General features: G+C 55.6%; 1 protein-coding gene across 1 annotated transcript; it reads left to right on the top strand.

The window, feature by feature from the left end:
- Positions 1-18: 18 nt before the first annotated feature.
- Positions 19-20,534, top strand: TGME49_270930 (hypothetical protein; the record flags this gene model as incomplete). The annotated part of the gene is made up of 20 exons (XM_002365718.1): positions 19-282; positions 1,046-2,123; positions 2,558-2,817; positions 3,469-3,732; positions 4,300-4,466; positions 4,907-5,220; positions 5,592-6,123; positions 6,641-6,817; positions 7,205-7,955; positions 8,586-8,756; positions 9,649-10,049; positions 11,340-11,631; positions 12,196-12,393; positions 12,944-13,337; positions 13,685-13,860; positions 14,636-14,767; positions 15,240-15,952; positions 16,307-16,527; positions 16,925-17,094; positions 17,789-20,534. 20 exons carry the CDS (start codon positions 19-21, stop codon positions 20,114-20,116), a joined length of 9,003 nt encoding a protein of 3,000 aa, XP_002365759.1. The 3' UTR covers positions 20,117-20,534.
- Between the last annotated feature and the right edge of the window lie 32 nt (positions 20,535-20,566).

The raw sequence follows: 20,566 nt of genomic DNA, 5'->3' as shown, positions 1-20,566 counted from the left end.
AACACCCTGTCTATCAGCATGCGTCCTGCAGCATCTGCTCCGGCGCTGCCGCCGGACGCTCTTTCGCCGGCCTTTCTTTCTCCTCCTACGTTCTCAAAGTTGAATCGCGTCTTCACTGCCCCTGCGATCTTGGCCGCCCCCCCCACAGATGGCGCGAGAAGCGCCTCCACTGCCTCGGGTCTCTCCCCCGCCGTGGGCGCCGCTTCTCTCGCCCAGGCAGAGGCACGAGACATCGCCCGCGCAGAGGAGGCATTTCGACAGGCCCTGGACGAGCGACTGACCGTGCGTTGTTAAGAAAGAAGACGTCACCCGAATACATGCGTTTTTCGATCCACCAGTCTACTCATATGGACCTAAATGTCTGTTTCTCTACAGCTATCTATGTGTCTACCTGAAAGAATTGTGTACGTGCGTCCATAGGGAGCATGGGGAGAGGTGTGGTACCTCGGAGTTGCTGTCTGGAGAAGCGGTTACCGTTTTCCCTGCGTCCCCTTCGACTTCCTGAATTTCTTGGGTGATGGGTTCGTTGACGTCTGGGGTGCGCAGAGCGTATGAGGCTGTCGATTGAGAGCTGTGTCTCTTTGCATTCCTTGGTGGGGTCATGTGTGTGGTTTTCTCGCCGCTTGCCCTGCGGTTCCTCCATTTTCACTGCGTTGTCCACATTCTGTTTCCCTGATCCCTTTATTTTTTCATGGACGAACATGCAGCTTGTGCGGTTGCGAATGTTCTTCTTTGACTCGCACTCTACGAGGCCCTGTCTCTGTCGTCTCTATTCGCTTGCTGGCCCTCTCCCTCCTGTTCTACTTCAGGAGGCACTCTCAGCAGGCTTTCAGTGCCCACATAGTTTCTTGTTTTTACCTCACAGATTCCTTGGAAACAAGTCTGTAACCATACATGTCGAACGGTAGCAAGTGCGCAAGGTATTTCAAGGTTCATTTGAACGCGGGAGTGGATTCGTGCAGAACTCTTTGGAATGCGAAGGTCCTTGCAACTAAGAAACGGCACTCCAGCTTCGCTGTCTCCTTTGTCCTTTCTCTGCATGCAGCTTTGGCGCGAAAGATGTCTCCCGTTCATCGGCTTGCTGATGACTCAGACTGAGAAGCCAGCACCGTCGGGCTCCTCCTCGAGCCTTGCACCGGACTCGAAGGATGGAGGTTCTTCTTCCTCGTCTGATTCGGAGGCAACTGTCCTTCCAGAGTCTTTGCTCGCGCCGTATCTCGTCCCCTCTTTGTCAACGTTTTCCGTGCTGAGTGCTGCTTTCTTACGACAGTCCGACGAGAAGATATCGGCGCTGTTTTTCGAGTTGTGCGTCGCCGTGGCGAGCGGCGGCTTCTCCTACTCGAAGGCGACGGACTTCCTTGTCAAGAAAGTGCTCCCGCATGCGCTTTTCCACTTCGTTCTCATCGCCGCCGATCTCCGGAGAGCTGCCGCCCTGACGCATGCAGCCACGACCAGCTCGGGGACCACCGCGCCTCTCGGCCCGACGGGGAGCGTACCCGCGAAACCTCTGTCCCCTGCGACTCTGGAGGCAGGGCCGGCACCTGGTTTAGGACAGAGGAGCTCCCCGAAAGAAGACACAGATGCGACGCCCAGAGGGAAGGAGGACAGCTCCTGTGAAGGGGACACAGCGACTGGGTTGGGAGACGCCTCTGCGTCGTCTGTCGCGAGCGACGGACAGCACAACAGTTCAGGGATAGCGGCGAAAGACGGTGAGGAGGGAGATGCTCTCGCGCCAGAAGTTGTCGCGCTGGAAGCGGCTCTTCGCAGGTGTTTCTCGAAGGCCCCTTGCTCACCGGAAGCCGTGGACATTCCAGCCTCGCTGGAGTTCATCGCCTCAACGTTCTTCCCGCAGGCAGCCGCGGCAAGGATGGAGACAGAAGTCGCCAAGGGCGGCAACACCGCGAGCCCGGACGCGAGAGAAAAGAGTCAAAAGACGATTTCCGTCTCTGGGGTGCTGTCGTGCCAAGCCTCCAGTGTCTACCTTCCAGCCTGCTCGCTTCAGTCGCTTCTGCCTCTCCCATTTCGCGCCTTGCTCCTCGACGCCGTCACTGTCACCACGGAAATGTGTGTACACGCAGACCCGGCCAGAGTGGAGTTCCGTCGCGCACAGAGCAATCTCGGAGGTTAGTGTCCTGTGAAGAGAGAAAGGCGAACTCTTTGCTGGAGGCTGCTGATCGCTCCGTCATTTTCGTTTTTGGCTCTTCCTTGAGACTGGGAGGGTTTTTGTATTCCGGTTGCTTGTCTCTGCCTCCTCTGCTTCTTCACTGCGTAGTCGTAAACGACTGTTCCAGGTATGAAGCATGAACGCAGCATCTAACAACACACCGTCATGCGAAGAAGGATTCCCGAGGACTCTGCTTATTGTTGCTACATCAATATCGGGTCTTTGATTTGCTCTCGTTCTACACGAACTGTCGTGTCACCTGTGCTTATTATTCACGGGAGAAGCTTGCTGAAAAGGCTTTTCCCGTTCGTAGTTCTCTTCCTTCTCCGCCTTCGGCTGGCCCGCATAGCTAGGAGTGCAGCCTGTTTCGTTCGCTTCGTTTCCTTTTCTCAGCCTTTCTCCGGCTCCTCGAAACGGGGCACTTGGTGACCCCCGTGGACATCTGCGCCTTTGGCAGCAGCATTCGACTGGACGATCTAGCATGGCCTCGCTTGGCGCCTTCGGTGGGCGGAGGCCGCAAGCGCGTTCATGAGCTCCTCATCAAGGAACGAACAAAGCGGAAATTCACTCTCACCGTCTATAACTTGTGCAGGGAGAACATTAGCTTCTACGCCAGACTCCACGCTACTCTCCTCGCCTACGTCGAAAGCCCGGTAGGTGGAGCCACCTACGTGAATGCCGCGTTGTCTGTAAATAGCGAAACAGTGCGGGGAGCACCGCTGATCTGCAAAACGTTCAACAATCTGCGGACCCGCCGACGACATCGTGCTGGGACTGCAAACTCAGGCTGTTTCGGACTACGCTGTACATTCGCCGGCTGTCGCTTCATAGGGGCCAGGAAATGTGTCTAGGCGTTACGGATATAAGGAAACAGCAAGATGCATTCCCGCCTGAGTGTGTGGCAGCGGCGGATTTTGAGTTCACACCTGATGCGAGGTTTTTTTAACAACCTTGTAGAGCTGAAGCAAAAGCAAAGAGCAAGAAGATCCGTTCAGTCAACCATGATTGACATTTGCACCGGTCGTCAACATATGCAGATAAAAACCGCGTTGGTTGTTCGGATGACATGAATCCAGAACGCGTCTGCCCTCGCTGTGAACACATAACCCTGCAAGGACATGCGCGTTTCTATCTCATTTTCTATTTTCAATTCTTTGTTTACGGCTGCTTGTCTACTTTCCGCCGAAATCTGGGTCGGTGTGGAGTTGACGCATGTTGTCGCGGCAGGGCCGTGAACGGCTAGAGACAGGCAGAGTTTGTGGTCTTGAACTGTCGTTTCTTGTGGTGGAGTCTCTCATTTGCAGACTCGGATTCCTGCGCGAATCTGCTTGAAGGCTGTGGCTGGAATTGTCGGCGAAGGCAGTCTGTGCCCGAGTCGAACGTTGGCGACGATCTTGTCTGTCTACGAAGACCATCTGTTCAGTCACAATCAACTGCTGCCTCTCGTTTCTCTCTTCTCGCCGGAAAAACTCCTCGAAGTCCTTGTCTTCCAGCTGCATCTGTACACGGAGTTGCGACGACAGAGAGACTTCCTGGACGAAGACGCTGCACTAACCGTTTCGCATGCGGTGAGGGGACTGAGGGAGCGGGCGACGGGGCAGATTGCGTTTCTTCTAAAGAAAAAAGAAACTCTTGAACTAACAGGAAATTTGGGAGGAAGCGGACGAGGAGCGTGTTTCAGAGAACGGTTCGGTATCCCGTTGCTTGTTCAGCAAGTTGCAGCAGTGGGAGGAGTCTGGACCTCTCTGCAAGAGAGCTGTGCCTTTGACCCCGAGATCTCGATCTGTCCTCTTCTCCACTAAGGAATCACACACACATATGCATGTGCAGCTACGGATGCCAGCTCATACATGCATTTATACGTTTATATATATATATATATATATATTGATATATACCTGCTCATGCCGTTAGACAGATAGATCGTCTCGCATTTTGCGTGTATGCATGCATGTCTGTGTGTCATGCGCATTTTTCTGGTCATACGTGAAGGTGGCACGTACTGCACCCATACAGCTGTGGAGATTGGTACGGAAAAGGCATCTGAGTTTGCTTCAATTCTTGTTGTCTGCTCACGCCTTTTTCTGATGTCTTTTTTTTTCTGGGGTCTTTGGTGTTTGGCGGCCTTTTCCCAGAATCTTTCGGGAACATCATCCAGCTCGGCAAGCGCGTCGGGCTCTTCTCAGCAGGCGTCTGCGTCGCCTGTGGAGATGGGGGCTGTCGCTCGTCGTGTTCAGAACAGAGCAGCGGAGGGCCCTTCGCCAAACTTTTACCGGATGCTTGCCCTCTTTGTGATGAAACGGTAAGAGGCGCTTTTCGGTGTCACTAGCACTGTCAATGAGACCGAAGCAAATATGATCGCAGAGGGTGCGGAAGGCACTTGGCGTCACTAGAACGGGGGCTCGCTGTAGGGGGCAAATATGCGGCTGCTGCCAGTGCGAGAAGCGTGACCGTATAAGAGGGTGAATGAAGCGGAGCCGCGCAAAAGAGAGGATCTGTGACATAACTGAGACAGGTAAAAAACAGGAGGAAATCAAGCATTTGGAAGTGATACGAAATGTGACAACGATCGGAGAACACGGTGAAGACGGGCAGATGGGTTGTCCTTCTCTGATCCCCAAATGTATCTGTGCCGGTCTTGCGGTCTCCGGCAAGAAACGCCTTCCACGCTTGGCGCGTTGGTCGCACGGTTGCGCTCAGGCCTTTCTTTGTTCGTCTTCTGTGGCTTGTGTGGGGTATCAGAATCATCTCGCTGGAGGCGCTCTACCCCCACCTCCTGCCGGCAGACGCGCTGCTTTCTGCACTTTTCGAAAGAACAGCATCGCGCTACCAAACGGCTTTGCAGGATGCGAAGGCCGGCGTCTTGCCCGCGCCTCCGAAGCCGCAACTCTCCGTTCAAGCGCAATTCGAACAAGCTCTCCCGGGCGTCCTGGCTGCTTGTGGGGTCGGCGGGGACTCTGGAGACACCAGGCGCGACGGCACACCGACAAACTCAGGCCCGGGGCCCAACGGGCCTGCAGGCGCCAATCCTGGAGCTGGGCCTGGAAGCGCCGGAGGTAAGCCGCTTCGTCGGACTGACGTTGGGTGAAAATGGCACAGTCCGATCGTGTGGCTGCAAGGTGTCTTTACTCTTCTTCCTTTTCGCTTGAGGCAAGCCTTCTCACTGTGTTTCGTTTACCGTACTATCTTCCTCCCTTTTCTTCCTTTCTCCACGCCTCCCCCCCCCGTGTGCGGAAGCCTCAGCGAGTCTTCGCTGTGTCGGGTGCAGAGACCTATCGCGTTTTCTTCGTCTTCCTTGACCTGCTCGTGGTCCGCATTTTCTGGACGTCCTCGCCCTTTGGCGTCGCATGCAGGGTGCACATGTTCAGATCCTCGCTGCATGCAACGTTTCTTCTCCTCCCGACTTTCGCGCGTCCCCTTTTCGCAGGACCGAACATGCCGCACCCGCCGTCGTCTGCGCCCTTCGGCTACTATGGGCGCCTCCCCATGCACTCGCCTTCTGCGGTGAATCAGGGGGGCCCTCCTGGCTGGGTGGGGAGCCCCAGCGGGGTGATGGGAGGGCCTTCTTTTGGCGGTGCGCCTTTCTCCTCCATGTACGGATACCCTCCTCCTTTGCACCAAGGATCGGCGAATTCCCTCTCTTCCCGGAACCCTATGAGTTCGAACTCTCCACACTTCCCGCCAGGGCCGAACGGATTCCTCGCTTCGGGCGCCAACTTCGGGGCGAGCGGCGCGCCGGCGGGCCAGGGCCCGCACTCCGGCGGGGCTGGGGCTCCAGGTGGCCGGGCGAACGCTGAGCGCGACCGCGAGGCGAGAGAGAAGATCGACAAGGAGAAGAAGTCACTGGAGAAGAAGCTAGTCGAGAAAGAAAAGGCACTGCGAAACAAAGACGCTGGAAATCCGCTCCTCGCTCTCCCTGGTGCAAGACAGTTCCTCCTCTATGACGAACAAGGCGTCAGGTAGGTAACGAGAGAAGGGAGCGACGAGAAGAGATTTCGCTTCAGGGAAGAAGCACAGTCAACCAACTGGAGATCGGCGCACGATCGATGCTACAGACGCAGGCGTGCATGCACGTATATACGTGACACCGTTCTTCTGTCAATGTGGCCAACTGTCTCTCCGTTGAACGATCTCTCTGTCGATCTAACAGTGTGTACATCTGTATATCAATATATGTATATATATATATATCTGTATATCTATCTATATATAAATATATAAATGTATGTGTATGCCTTCATACATATGTATTTTAAGTGCACGTTTTTGGAGTTCGGAAGAGTCCTGGATCATTGGCCAGCAGGCGCGAGGTGAAAGCGAGTCTCGTTTCCGAGAAGACTGTCAAGTCTTTCTGTTTTGCTTTTTGATTGCGGTGGCACACTTGGCTCGTGGGTCGCCCTTTCTTCGGGAGTTCGAGTCGATGGCATGTGGAGTGAGGACGCCAAAGTCGACTGTCTGTGTCTTGTGGTTCTCCAGATTTGCTCTCGAAAAGATCTACGGCATGGAGATCGGGAAGTTCCAACTCCTTGCAGCGTTCTTCGACTTCAACGGCACAGTCTTTGCTCACCAGCTTCTTCTTCACTTTACGGCGAAACTGCATGTGAATCCCTGCCTCAATGGGGCGGTGCAGAAGAGCCTTGCAAGATACATCAAGTACGTTCTTCACCCCGCGCTCGGGTTGTCTGTCGACTCTCGGACTTGTTTTTTTGTTTTTCCTTTTCAGTTGTTTTTCACGTCTTCCCTTCGCGTAAAGTCCCTCGACTTGTGCCAGTCGTTCGCATGCTACCACCAAGGCTTCTGCGTCTTCCCTCTGTTGACGCGGCTCATTTTCCGCTCCCTGTTTCTCTCTTTCTCTCTTTCCCTGGTGCGTCTGTGTATCCACATCCTTTTCTCACTCGCGTTTAGTCGCCGTCTGCGTTCTCGTTTCCGCCTTGTGTCGTTTCTGCATCCCCCTTGCCATCTGCTGCATGGCTTTGCCTCGCGCTCGCCTTCGTCTCTCATCGCGTCACCGGATCTTCTCCCCGTGGTGCATCCGTGCAGCTGGCTCCTCGGGCCGCTTTGCGCTCGGCGACCTCAAGACTTTTTGGGGCTCTACCTGGCGAAGGCGCGGTCGAACTCCGGCGCGGTGCCTCTTCAGTCTGAAGGAGACACGCTCCGCGCGCTGAGGCCTCTCTGCAGAGACGCTCAAAGGTGCAGTCCCTCTCTGTGTGCGCCGGAGCCTTACTGGCTAGGGGCGGTCTTGAGGCGAGAGGGCGAGAAGGCGGAAGCCGGCGAAGGCGAGAAGGAATGTCCCTTCCGAGAGGCCAGCCCAGGGCGAGAGACTGCCGGAGGAGACAGAGTGAAGCACGAGCGGGAAGAGAGCGAGTCGGCGACTGCCGGAGAGAACCGAGGAGAAGCGAAGCCGATGAAGCGCGTGAAGAGGGAGAGAGAAGAGAACGGGGGTGTTGTGCCCGAGGAAGCTGACGCAGGGGCGGATGCGGGGCGCATGCGACCGGGAACCGTTGACGCGACGACGGGGACAGGTCTAGGCAGAGAGACTGGAAAGCGAGGAGAGAGAGACGAAGCGAGACGAAAAGAAGAGCATGGATTCGTCGGCCTCGCTCCTGCGGAAACCTACGACGAGTTCTTCCTTCATGTTCTGCCTCTCTTAAGCTACTTGGGCGCGTCGCTCGCGTTCGACACCCATCTCTTCTCTAGCGTCTTATCGGTGTTAGCAGGCGTCGCTGAAGAGGAACAAGAGAACAGAAAGCGAAGACATGCGGGGTCCGAACAGCCGCGAAGAACGCAGCTGGTGAGCCCCAAGTCGACACAAGAAGCACGATGGGAGAAGCGAACGAAGAAAGAAGGAACAAAGAGTGGAATGTGCGTTTATCTGTATTCTTTCGACTGCGACACTCGGCAGTTTCAGAAATGCGCGCGGGAGATATCCCGCAAGTTCGCCGTGTCTCGCTACGCGTCACACACGAGCGCTCTGCTCGAGCGGGTTTTTTTGTTGGGTTCTTTCCGTAGTTTTGGCGTTTCACGGGCGTCGCCCTCGACGCGGGCCGACGCCCTCTCTGGTTTCCGATCGAACAGTTTTCACAAAGCAGGAAGCCTTTCAGAAGCCTGCCGCGGCTTTGAATTGCCGAAACGAAGAGACGCGGGATGCAATGTCCCTTCACAGGGTAGCAAAGGAAGTCTAGAGTGACGTGATGCAGCACTATCCTTGGCCATTTCCAGTTTTCCGGACAGGCCCGTGCTCTGGTGTGCTCCATGCGTGAGCTGCAGAAGGCTTCTCTTGTCAAATATAGGATTTCACAAGCCTTAGAGGAGTTGCCTCGATGTGTGGCATGACGAGGTTCACTCTTCGTCTCCGAGCCGAAGTAGCAAGCCTGCACTTGAATTGCATTTTCTCGGTTCCGCCCTTTCTGCCGCCTCTCAGGACGACGTTCTGGTCGAGTTGGTTTTCCCTGCTCTTTCGCAAGTGCCATGCGGAGCGAGCGTCTTGAGCGCAAAGGTTTGGGGCATTCTGGAGCGTCTCCCAGCCTCGCGCCGCTACGCGATCTACACCCGTGTCATGGATGCCTGGCTCTCAGAAGAGTCTCACCCCATGGTCAGTCGCCTTCCCTGTCGAAGGGAGAAAAACAGATGATTCAGTCTTCCTTGAGCAACTCGACAGGCTCCCCAGATACCGTAAAAAGGCGCCTTTAGCAGGTGCTAACATCCGGCTAAACGTTTTATTTCCTTGAAGCTTCCCTTCTCGCCGTTAGTGCGCTCCCAAGGACGAGACACGGTGCTCCGCGTCTGTTTTACCTGTGTGCGGTTTGACGTTGCAAAAGAGAGACATGCCCCAAGCGAGCTATCGCTGTCAGCCCGTGTCCCAGTTCTCCATCCAGAGACATGAAGTTTCAACAGCCTGGTCTGTACATGAGCGAACCTGTTCATGAAGAAGAAGCAAGTGCGTCGATGGATCTCTATCATCCCTTCATGAACGCGTAGATGAGACAAATAGGTGTCGATCTATATCCGTGCGGATGCACCTATGCATGCGGCTATGTAAGAGCGTCTCTGTCGCTCTCTTTCTACCTATTCGTCCATGCACTTGGCCATGAAGAAACCTGTGTCGAGTTGCATTGCTGTTTAGGCGTCGACGCACATCTCTACGACAACATACGCGTCAGTCTCTTTTGACGTGTATCTTCATGTCTGTCGATACGCTTGCTGTTGTATCGTTATCGATATGTCCATTTCTGCCTGGGCAGATACATTGGTGCCTGGACACCTTGCTGGTAACTTGATTTGCGTGTCGGGCGGGCATCTGTCTCTCGTCTATCTCCTCGTTCCCTTCTTTTTCCTCGTTCGCCTTACTCCGCCCTCTTCACCTGCCTGCTTCGTCTTCGCCCTCTGCCGCTGCTGCCTGCTCGCCTTCTCCTCCTGTCCCCGATTTCCGCGTGACTGTCATGCTCCTTGTCGCTGATTTGTCTTGTTCTTTGGTGGGCTGTCAGACCCTGAACTACGAAGTCGTCCGCGTTCGCCTGCGCAAGTTGTTGAAGCGTCTGACGTCGACGATCTTCGAGGACCGACTCAAGGCGAAGGAACGAACTCTACTGTCCGAGATCAGCGCGCTGTCTCGGATCGCACCGGGTCCCGTCGCTGACCTTTTTCTCCACCAGACGGATTTGTTTGACGACAACATGGTCAAGACGCTCGCGGAGGCGGCTCGCTCTCTCGCACCCCTCGCAGCCGACATTTTTCTTTCGCGGTTCATCCACCGACAGCTGAGTCGCGAGGCCGGCGACAGCAGCTCGGCAGCAGCCAAGGGTAAAGGCGGCCTGGCCGGGGACGTCTGCGGCCCGCCAAAGCAACTTGTCAACCGCGCGGCTCTCACGGGACGCTTCCTGAAAATGTATGTCTCTTCTTCCGCGGTTCTGGATTCAAACTTGAAAGTGCGAGGGAGCAGGGTACAGCCGCGGAAAGAACGTGGTAGCAGTGCGAGTTCTCATTTCGAACACACTGACCAAGTTCTTCTGTCGCAGCAGGCTTCTGATCGAGACAGTCAGAGTCGTATTAAATATTCACGACAAACTGCCCCTAAAACTCTAGAGAGAGACTCTGACACCGAAAATGCCGCGATGAGTGTAGATATCTGTGCGCCTTTCTGAAGGAGGGGACAGACGCTGCGGCTGAAGAGACAGGGAGTGCAGGGAAGAGAAAAGACGGAATCTGTGGAGTGGCAGTCAATCTTCTCTCATGTGAAGAGCTGGTATCTCGATACAGGGAATCGCTACATCCAAGAGTATCACTCCAAGGTGTTTTAGTCGCAGTATGGGTCACATTATAAGCCTGCTAAATAATACATATATATATATATATATGTATACATGGTTCTAGGTTGTCTTCGGGGACGAAAAGAGGTGCAGGGTAGAGGAAAGAAGAGAAGCCTTGGAGTCGGAGAGGTCGCGTAGCGCCGTTGCGGCAGTTTGAACGAAGCCGAGACTGGGGAGAAAATGACAAAAAGTCCGGTTTCAAAGGACTAAAAGGAGAGACATTTTGAGATGCAGCGCGCTCAACAGGCGCCAGCTTGACTTCCTCCTTTTGACGCCTTCCCTCTGTTCGCAAGCGGGAAGACAGTCGCTTGTGTGTTTGACAAGACACGAGATAGGCGGTGTGTGGTGGACGGCGGATCTAATTGCTCCATCTTTCTCCTACAACATCGTGTCCACAAGAACCAAGAGAGGCTAGCAAAAGGAGGACGCATGGTCCAAGACATCGTTTTGCATGTCTGTGAATTTCCACAGAGCAGACCGCCTTGTCGGTCTCCGCAGCACCCGTCGTGTGCCTCCTCGTGTGCCTTTCCATTTCCGTCGCGTTTTAGGTTCGTTCTTCTTTTCGGGGTTGCCCTGATCTTTCTCTTTGGTCCGTGTCCGCCCCGTCCGTCGCCCAAGTCCCGCGTCCGTCTTTCGCTCTGGTCTTGTTGCCTTTTAAAGGTCGCCGCTTTTCTCCCGTGTTCAAGCAGAACTGGAGTCTACCGTGACTCCACTCGGGAGAACCCACTGAGAGGCTTCACCCGCCTGTGGTCCGCCATCCATCCACTGTTTCGACTTCGCGCCGCCTGTTGTATTCTCGAATACATACGCCTCTTCCCTGAGGCATGCGTCCCACACATTCGAATCGCGTTTTTCGTTTGTTCTCTCAGTCACCACACGACCGATCTTCAGCCGCTTCTCGTGTCGACGATTCTCCGGCTATGGCGAGACTTCGACAACTCGCAGGTGCTGTCTCCTCTGGAGGCGAAGGACGACCAAAGAGAGGGAACGAGAAGATCTGGAGGCGTTCCTCGACTTGTAGGCGAGAACAGGAACTACCCTGGAGATCTCCTTGGCTTCTGGCGCGACAAGGAGTACATCGAAAAACTCGTGGAACTCATGGGAGATTGCCCCAAGTTGCCCGAAGCCGGCGCCTTGACTGCCGACCAAATCTACGCTCAGGTCCGCTTCTGAAGTTTGAGAGTGCAGACAGAGCATCTCTCCCAGGGTCTCTCTGTTCAACACAGCAGTCTGGCACTGACAGGCCTCTCTCTGGGCGGATGATGCACAGGTTTGGCCTGGTCCTGTGGTGTCCTGTGGGCTGTCGACACCGGCTGAAGACGCGAGACGCATGTATACTCGCGAGTTTCTGTCAGGGGACCCTTCCGTAGACGGGTGGTGGGGAGTCCTCGTCTTCGTTCCTTGCGAGCTCTCTCCGAAGCTGAACCTGTGCGTTGGGTCGCAGACATCGAACTACTAACGATACAGATGTCTCTTCATTAAATTTACACACGGACAGAGATGTTTATCTCTCTAAATATATACATATATATATATATATATATTTGTCCATATTTGTACATGTAGAAGCGTTAGAAGCGTCGAGATCTGCTGTTGTGTTTGTTCTTAGCCTGAATCGCCGTCGAGAGGCTCTGTAGACATCCCCGGTGTTTTTGGGAATGTGGTGGTGCGTTCGACTGTGCACGTCTCACCTTTCGTGTTGTTTCTCTGTGGACTTCTCTCCAGGGAGGGGGCCCGTTGCTGAAGGCGGAGGTGATGCTAGCGGCGGAAGATGATCCCTCTGCGTTACCTCGAAATGGAGAAGACGAAGACTCTTCACTGTCAACTGACCGGCGAGGTGCGTGCCCGGCTGCTCTGGCTTTGCGCGCGGCGCTAAGCAAGAGAGACATCTTCACGCCTCTCCTTTTCATTCTGGCGAAACAGGTGAGGAACAAATGGGCGAAAAGTCAAAGAAACACTCCAAGTCGCTAGACGGGGCTTGATGCAAAATCTCAACCCAAACATACAACCACAAACATCTACATAGGTATATATATATGTGTATATATATATATGTAGATATCTTTGGATGGAGATGTCGTTATGGGCATCTACTTCCAGGCGCACGCCACTCACGTGCTGCCTCCGTTTTTTCTCTCGTGTTTCGTTTCTGTGTCATTTCCGCGCGCCGGTTTGCCTCACTCCTTTCGTCGTTCTCGAGCTCAATTTATCCTTGTTTCCTTATCTTATGTCATGCCCGGATTTTCGTTGTCGCGTCCACGTTCGATCTCCCGACCAGAAGTTCTGTCCTGAGGGCCCCTGCGCCTGACCCCACCCCCCCACCTGGTGCTCGTATCTCTGGCTGTGCTTGCCACACCTGATTCTCCTGTTCGTCTGTGTTGAAACCTTTTCTTCTCCTTTCCACTCATTTCGTCTTGTCTGTTTGTCGCGGCTAGACTCTTCGCTTTTTCCGGTTCTCTCTTCGTCTGTGCAGCGCGTGGAGGTTTTTTACGACGGCGATTACGCGCGGTCTCTGCGTAGTTTCGGTTCGACGTTCGACGACCTTCAGACCTACCACCTGCAACTTGTGGACTTCCTCTCGCGGTTCGTGTCGCCTTCGAAGGAAACCTATGCCTCGCTGCTTCCGTCTGTTCGAGAAATCTTTGGGCGCTTCGAGCCCGCGATGGCGTGGACCATTCTGCGCCCAGGGCTCCCCGATTTTCTCGAGGGCCTGCCGCGAGATGCACCCACGAGCAAGGCTCGCGAGGAGACAAAGGGGACAGCCCGAGACAGGCCGCCGACCGAGGCGGCTGTGGACACAGGAGACAAAGAAGGCAAGACGAAATCTTCGCGAGACGCGACAAAGAACAATGAAGTTCAACTCACACGTAAGCAAATGCATGTACACTCCCAGAACATATCCTACGGTCAAATGGACATACAGATGTTTTCAACGGGAGACAGTCACCCATACACATACATACATAGGCATATATACAAATATATATATATATATATATAGGGAGAGAGAGAACGATCCACAGACAATATATATATATATATATATAAATGTATTTGTATCCATGTGTGCACGTGTGTGGGGATATCTTTTTAGCATTTGTATCTGGTTGAGTGTCTTTTTGGTGATCTGCGATGTTTGGCCACGAGACTTGGCTCGAGTGTGAATGGCTGTTCTCTTCCGTTTTGCGTTCCTGTGACTTGGGTCTTTTGACAGACGCTTGGCAGGCGAGCGTGCGCCCGACGGTGGAGGAGTATTTGGCGGAGAAGCAGCTGAACGGCTTGTCGATGGACTTCTTCCTTCTCTTTTGGAGGTTGTCTCTGGGCGACATCTTCGTTCCCGATCGACAGTATGAGGCTTGCCTGGCGCGTCTCGATGCGGGGGTGAAGCAGGTGAGTAGAGAAAGAGAGCGACCAGAGGAGGGCAGCAGCAGATACGGAGGAGGCGCGAAGAGGAGTTTCAGGCGAACGGAGAAGCAGCGAACGAGAATGAAAGCGCGGGACAAAGGAGAGAGGGAACGAACCCAGGACAAGAGAAGATTCGAGGGATCGAGGGGCAAGCAGGCGGACACTCGGGACGCAGGAGGCCCCACAAGAGAGGGAAAAAAGAGGCAAGGGGAGGAGAGTCGCAGTCCTCGCATGCGCGTGCGAGGCCAGACACGAAAACGTCAAGCGCAATGGAAGCGAACGACGAAGAAGAGAAGAAAGATGCGGGAGGAACAGGCGAGGCGAGAAACGACACAGCCGAGAAGGGCCGCATGTGACTACACAGTGGAGCAGATCGTGTTGTTTCCGTTGCGTGTACATCGGAATATACTTTCACCTCTGCTCTTCTGCTGAGAAGCCGTGACCCTATATGCCTGGGTGAGGACGAAAGTGGCGGCTTGTTCGTCTTATGGTCTCTTCATCTCCTGTTTACTCCCTCACTTCCCTCTGTCTATCCTAGCTCGTTTCCACATGCATCTGGAGACTGTGCAACGCGGCCTCTTCTTTTTTGTGATGGGCTTCTCCGGGGTGGACGTACACTTCAGACGCGAGGCGCTGCGTGGTTTCGGTTCAATGTGCCCGTGCACAATCTCAGGTTTGTTTGCCTTCTTGTGTTCACCTGTGGCGAGTCGTGATGATGCTCATTTTCAAGGAAGGTGTTCCTTTTTTCCTTGCGCCTCAGAGTTCAAAGGCCCTTGAAGACCTCGACAAGCAGCGACGGTCGACGGCGCGAGCCACCGAGCAGCAGAAGCGCGCCGAGGAGCCTCTCAAGGCTCGCCTAAGTCGCCTGCAGCGAAGACACGAGGCCCTCCATGTAAGCTGAGGGAGACTTGGGAGACAGAGTCAGTTCGTTTCCTTTGGAATAGAATTAGAAGGCGAGTTCCTTCTGATGGAGAAGGACCTGTGGAAGGAGAGCCTGTGTCGCGCTTCTGGAGAAAGCAAAAATGTCGGTCTTCATCAGGCCATAGGCCAGTCGAGAAGTAGAGTCTATATCACGTGGACGTACAGGGAAATGGGGAGATGGATTTCTGTGACGCTCTTCAAGACCGCGATGGCCCAGCAGAAGAGACGAGCAAAGGCCAGCTCGAGTCCGAGCAGACTGGGAGGAGAGGGGAAATGACGAAGTGATGGACGAGAGTAAATCGAACACAGGGAGGAAGAGGAAAAAAGACAATGTGTGTAAGAGAGACGTTAGCTGGAACTTCAGGCGCCACACGGGGGGTTCTTCGTGTTCTCTGTCGCGTCTATGGATCTTTTCAACTTCTTCTTTTGCCGTTACTTCCCAGGCTGAATGGCAAGAACACAAACGTCGCTTCGACGCTGTTCGAAACGCGCTCCGTTCTCTCCAATCTCTCGATTGGTTCGGCTGTCTCGCCCCTTCTTCACCTGCATCTTCGCCTTCTGCGGCTTCTCCGTCGTCCAAGAAAAACGCGCGGGGAGCAGCCGCCGGGGAGACGACGGAGGCGGGAGATGGTGTCTCTGCGTTTCTTCTGCCTTCGGACGAGAAGGAGAATCAGGAGGCAGCGAATGCGAAGGACGCGTCCGAGGAGAGGAAAGGCGTCGCCGAAGCTGCGAAGGCAGAGGCGGAGGCTGCCGGGTCGGGAAGGAGTGCGAAAGCCAAGGGCGAGGCGACACCTGAAGAAAGAGATAGTGACAGAGAGCTAGAGGAAGACGTGGAGATGGACGACGACCTCGTGGAGTCGAAACCTGACGCGGCTCCGGAGGCCGTTTTCCGAGCTTCTTCTTCTGGCCTGTCAGGAGTGGCGGACGGAACCAGAGTGGCAGAGACCTTGCCTGCAACTCCATGCACGCGAAAAGGTGGACCTTTGGCGGTTCAGGCGTTTGTGAAATTCCTCTTGGCACCGCGTTTGTTGAACGCGGAAGTCGACGCGCTCTTCTGCTCCCATTTCGTCTTGCTTCTTCTCGAGCTCAAGGTGCCCCTCTTCAACTACCTGGCTTTCACCAACGTGTGGACCAAGATGCTCACTCCTCTCGCCAGGTATCAAAGGACGCGGGAACTCGAACCACTTGCGACGCCGTCGCTTCCTGTCCTCGCTCTGGGCGTTTTGGCCGTGCCTGTCTGGCGTCGCTTCTGCAAACGTTGTGGGATCGACGTGTGACGCCCGCATGCGCTCTTTTCTCTTTTTTGGTCGTTTTCGGTAGCGTCGCTCGACGTTCTCCATCTAGAAGATACAGACAACGAAGTTCCTGTTTTCTGATGTGCATTCACACTCCACTGGACTGCTGAAGACAGCTGAACTGCTGGCGTTCCCCATCCTAGAACGAGATTAACGTTGCTCCACATTGGCGGTATTCTAGGCGTTCGCGCTTGGGAATGTCGTGGTCTCTGCAGGTGCAGCACAGTTCGGGAAGCTCAGCTGTTGGGGCTTTTTGTGAACGAAATGCTGGCGCCTCTCTCGAGATGGCTGAAGAACGATAAGGTCTTTGAAAAGGAGACAGGCGGGAACAGCTGCTTCGGCCGCACATTCCGAGAAAGCGCGAGTATCCCTGCGGCGCAACTCGAGAAGGGCGCGAAGAAATGGGAGTCTAGAATCTTCGAGAGTCTCGTCCAGGGTGCGGACCCACATGATTGGCGCCAGTCCAAACGCGCGTGCCAACACGCTGACCGAGGCGGCCGGCGTCTTCCGGTTCCCACTAAGATCCGTGTATATACATCCGCCGGTTCCTCTTGCGTCCTCATACACATTCATCTTTATGTTTCTAAATGTATTTATTCGTAGAGACGTTAAGTCTTCATCTCTCTTTCACACTCTCTTTCTAAAATATATATGGAGTGGTGTTGAGGTACTTCGTCTCTGTCTCTCTATCACGCTCTCTCTCGCGACCTAGGTGTACGTGCATTGATGCGTTCAGATGTAGGCATAACCAAGGAGTCGCGCTCGAGCGTTCGTATACACGCGGGAGGCAGTTAGGAACCTGTCGGTTTCCGTGTGTCGTTTTCTCGTTGCAGGTCTCCCAGACCCGTCCGCAACGACGGCTTCGTCAGCCTCGCCTTCGCAGTGGATGGCGGCAAAAGCCGTGGTGGTCTTCCTCTCTCGGTGCCATGCAAACTTTCCTCTCTCGTACAAACGTGGCGTCGAACTGATGGCGCGTCTCGAACACCTTGTTGAGCTCGCTCAGGTAAACTACCTTGCTTTCGTCGGTGTGCTGTGAAACTGAGTTCATGTCCCGGTTTCTCACGCGTCATGGCCGTAACTTGCAAAGCGAAAGAAGGAAACGAAGAAGCAGAAACAGATGACCCAAAGGAGAAGAGTCAGAGGGCGAAGAAGGGCCTCCAGAGCGCCATGGTGAATGCTGGAATTTTGGGAGCAAGTGCTTTCGCGCCTGGCGGCTCCGCCGGTAAAGCAAGAGGGCGGCAAGGCTCGCCAGAGGAGGGTTGTGCACAGTTGCGTCTCCGAGATGAAGAAAGCAGATTCGTCGTGCCTGAGGAATGCCCACTTCCATCTCCTTCCGGAGCTTCAGGCATTGTGTGTGGTGATGCTGTTTATACCCGCGTCGAAATAACCGTTTCTCTCGCTGCGAGGGCCATGTGCTTACACTGACGCAAAGGAGAAAGAGAGAGAGAAGGGAAGCGTAGTTGTTCAGATCCCTCCCTTCGGCTGAACATTGACTGTGTTGCCTTTCGCCTTTTCACCTGCCTGTTCTTCATTAGTGTCAGCGTCGAAACAGAGAAGAGAAACGGGAAAGGGTTGAAAGCCCCCGCCGGGTCAGCCGAAAGACCCGGAGTCACTTGTATTTGTTTTTTTCGTGGTGGGCAGACAAACGCTTTCATCTGCCAACGCGGTTCTGACGTCCGTTTCCTCTCTACCTTCAGGCTTGGGGCTGGAAGGACGTGAGTCTGTCTGCGAGCAGCATTTTGAAGACGCTGGACAAGTATCGCCGAGAGCGGACTTGGTATCAGTCGCCAGCGGAAGTCGAGAAGGCATCGACTGCTGCGGCAAGCGCGTCGAAAGCGGGAGCCTCGTCTGCGCTGCCTGCCAAGGGCGGTGCAAAGAATGCGCTGTCTGTTTCGATGGCGGGCGCCAACAGTCATCGCCACGCTTCTTCTCCGCCTCTGGCTGCCACCAAGGACGGTGGGTCTTCTGGAACTGGAGGTGCAGGCTCTGGGGACGGTAAGACCGGCTCCGCCTCAGGGACTGCCAGCCCCCGGAGCCCCGCAAAGTCGCCTTCGGTTTCCCGAGACGCAGCCGTGTCGAAGACATCGCCACCAGGACGAGGAAAGTCCAACTCTTCGTCTTCGTCCGCTGCGTCGAATTCTGTCTCATCGACCCCCAGGCCGAAGGCGCCTGCCGCGACGTCGTCGCTCGGGGCTTCGAGGCCTAATCCGCGGGTCCCCGAGCCGCTGAAGAAGGCCGCGTCTGCCTCTGCGGGAAAGGCCCCCGACACGGAGACAGGTGTCTCCTCGGCGGGCCGAAGCGTCTCCGAAGGCAAGGGCCCGGCGGAGGGCCGCAGCCGCGACCAGAGCGAGGAGACGAGGAAACGGGAGACAGGCAACAAGGGCTTGCCGGGGCCAAAGCGCGAGAAGGGTCCCCAAGGCGATGGGGAGCGGCGCGAAGAAGCAAAGTTGGCAAGGCCCACGGGAGAGGAAGCGACGACGGCGAGAGGCAAGGACTGTCCGGGTCGAAGGTCGAGAAGCCGTACCAACAGTCCTGGCGACCGCGAGAGCAAGCGGCAAAGACGCGAAGAGGCGAACGAGAGTGACAAGGCACAGTCCGAATCGAAGGGGACCAGAGGGAGAAGTGCGTCTGTCTCTCGGAGAGAAGAAAACAAGGAGCCCCTGCGATCTGAGGGTGCCAAGTGTAGTAGAGGATCCGGTCTTCCCTCTGCGGCTGAGTCGTCTTCTGCGAAGAAGGCCGGCGGAAAAGACACCAGCTCCAGTGATCAGACTCTGGCGTCGAAGGGAGGGGCTGTGACGGAGAAGTCTGAGGCGGGCGAGGAGAGATCAAACAAAAGCAAAAGAGAAGAAAGAGAGAAGGAAGGCGCTGCAAGTCTCCCGCTCGGGCCCCGACACGACGGCGAGACCACGCACAAGGAGGACGAGGCGCGAGAGAAGAAAGGCTCTGCGGCAAGAAAGAGGAGACCCCAGGACGACAAAGAGCCGACATCGACCTCTGGCACTTCCGCAAGTGAGAATGCGGGTAAACACGAGAAAGTCGGTGTTTCGGGGGGACGTGACCACGGCAGTTTGGGGCCTTGGCGGTCTCCACCGCGAGGGAAGAACGGCGCCGGAGGCGAGGGAGGAAAGGCGGCGGACGAGAAACCTGCCACGAAGGGAGACTCAACCGAGCCGACAGGCGAGGCCCCTGAGAAGAAGAAGCCCGCCCCTCGACTCAGTGTGGGCGCGTCGCGGGTCGACCACCGAGGGGACACTGGCTCTCAGAAGTCCGGAAAGAAAGAAGAGACACAGCGAAAACTAGGCGGCAATCATCCTTCGCTGTCTTCCGCCTCGTCTCGTGGGGGATCCGGCGGTAGCCGAGGCGACAGAGCAGGCGACGCAGCCGCTTTCGGATTATCCGCTTCGAAGCCCCATCCTAAATCGGGGACCAGCGCCCCGCCGCCGTCAACTGGGCCTCAAAGCCATCACGCCTCGTCCAGCGGCGGTCCCCAAAACCCTCTGCCCGGAAGCGGAGACAGAATCGGAGGAGACAGAGGCTCCAGTGGGAGAAACATGTCGTTCTCTGGTCCCCGTCGTTCTTCTTCCGCCTCAGGCGCGAATCAAGGGGGGCGCCCCGGCGGCCCTGGAGAGGGCCCCGTGGGCGCGGGTGGGCCTCCCACCAGCAAGTGGGGAGCATCTGGGCCGGGTGGCCCTGGAGCTGGGGGCTCGGGTCACTCCCACCATGGGTCTTCCTTCTCCATGCCGCCGCCTCCCTCGTTCTCTGGACACAATCACAATTCGCAGCACGGGGGCGCTATGCGCAACGTGAACGCGTACTCTGGCTCTCAGTACTCAGGAGGTTCCCATGCCTTTGGTCCCCACAACCCGCAAAGCTCAGGGGGTATGCAGGGACAGGCCATGGGCATGGGGGGCCCCAGCGGGCCTCAGGCCCGCAACGCCCTCTTCGGGCCATCCAAGGGGCAACACTCCCACAGGGCCGGCGGGGGGTCCCAGTCTCACCACAGGTCTGGTCACCATCAACGGTGAACAGTCGAATCGAAGGACGACAGCCGGGAAGTCAAGTACGAAGTGGACACACGAAAGAGAAGATGGAGAGAAAAGGAGAGACGAACAAACGGAGAATAAGCAGAAGATGGCATGTACAACGGGAGAAGAGGAGAATGCCGCGTGGCCTCAGCGGAGGGCAGTCTCCTCACTCGTTGTTGGAGAGCGTAGACTTGACGCGACGGAGTGGCGGTGAAAGAGGAGAGTCATTCTTGCCATCGGAGATCTAAGAGTCTGTCGCTCATGGGCGAGCACGAAAAAGCGAGTCTGAAGCTGCCGCGTGTTGGGTAATGTTTTTTCTTGTCGAGCTCGTGCCTGGGGACCTCAATTCATCTCTTCTGGCCCGTGATGACCAGCTGGCGTTCACGTGGAGGGGGCTGGCATCAGGGAGAATAGGAGAGAGAGAAGGCTCGGCGTCTGTCGAGTCTCACG

The sequence above is a fragment of the Toxoplasma gondii genome, chromosome VIII (genome assembly GCF_000006565.2).
Source record: "Toxoplasma gondii ME49 chromosome VIII, whole genome shotgun sequence".
Lineage (NCBI taxonomy): Eukaryota > Apicomplexa > Conoidasida > Eucoccidiorida > Sarcocystidae > Toxoplasma > Toxoplasma gondii.
Note: the sequence above shows the minus strand (reverse complement) of the source record. Positions and strands in the feature narration are given on the sequence as shown.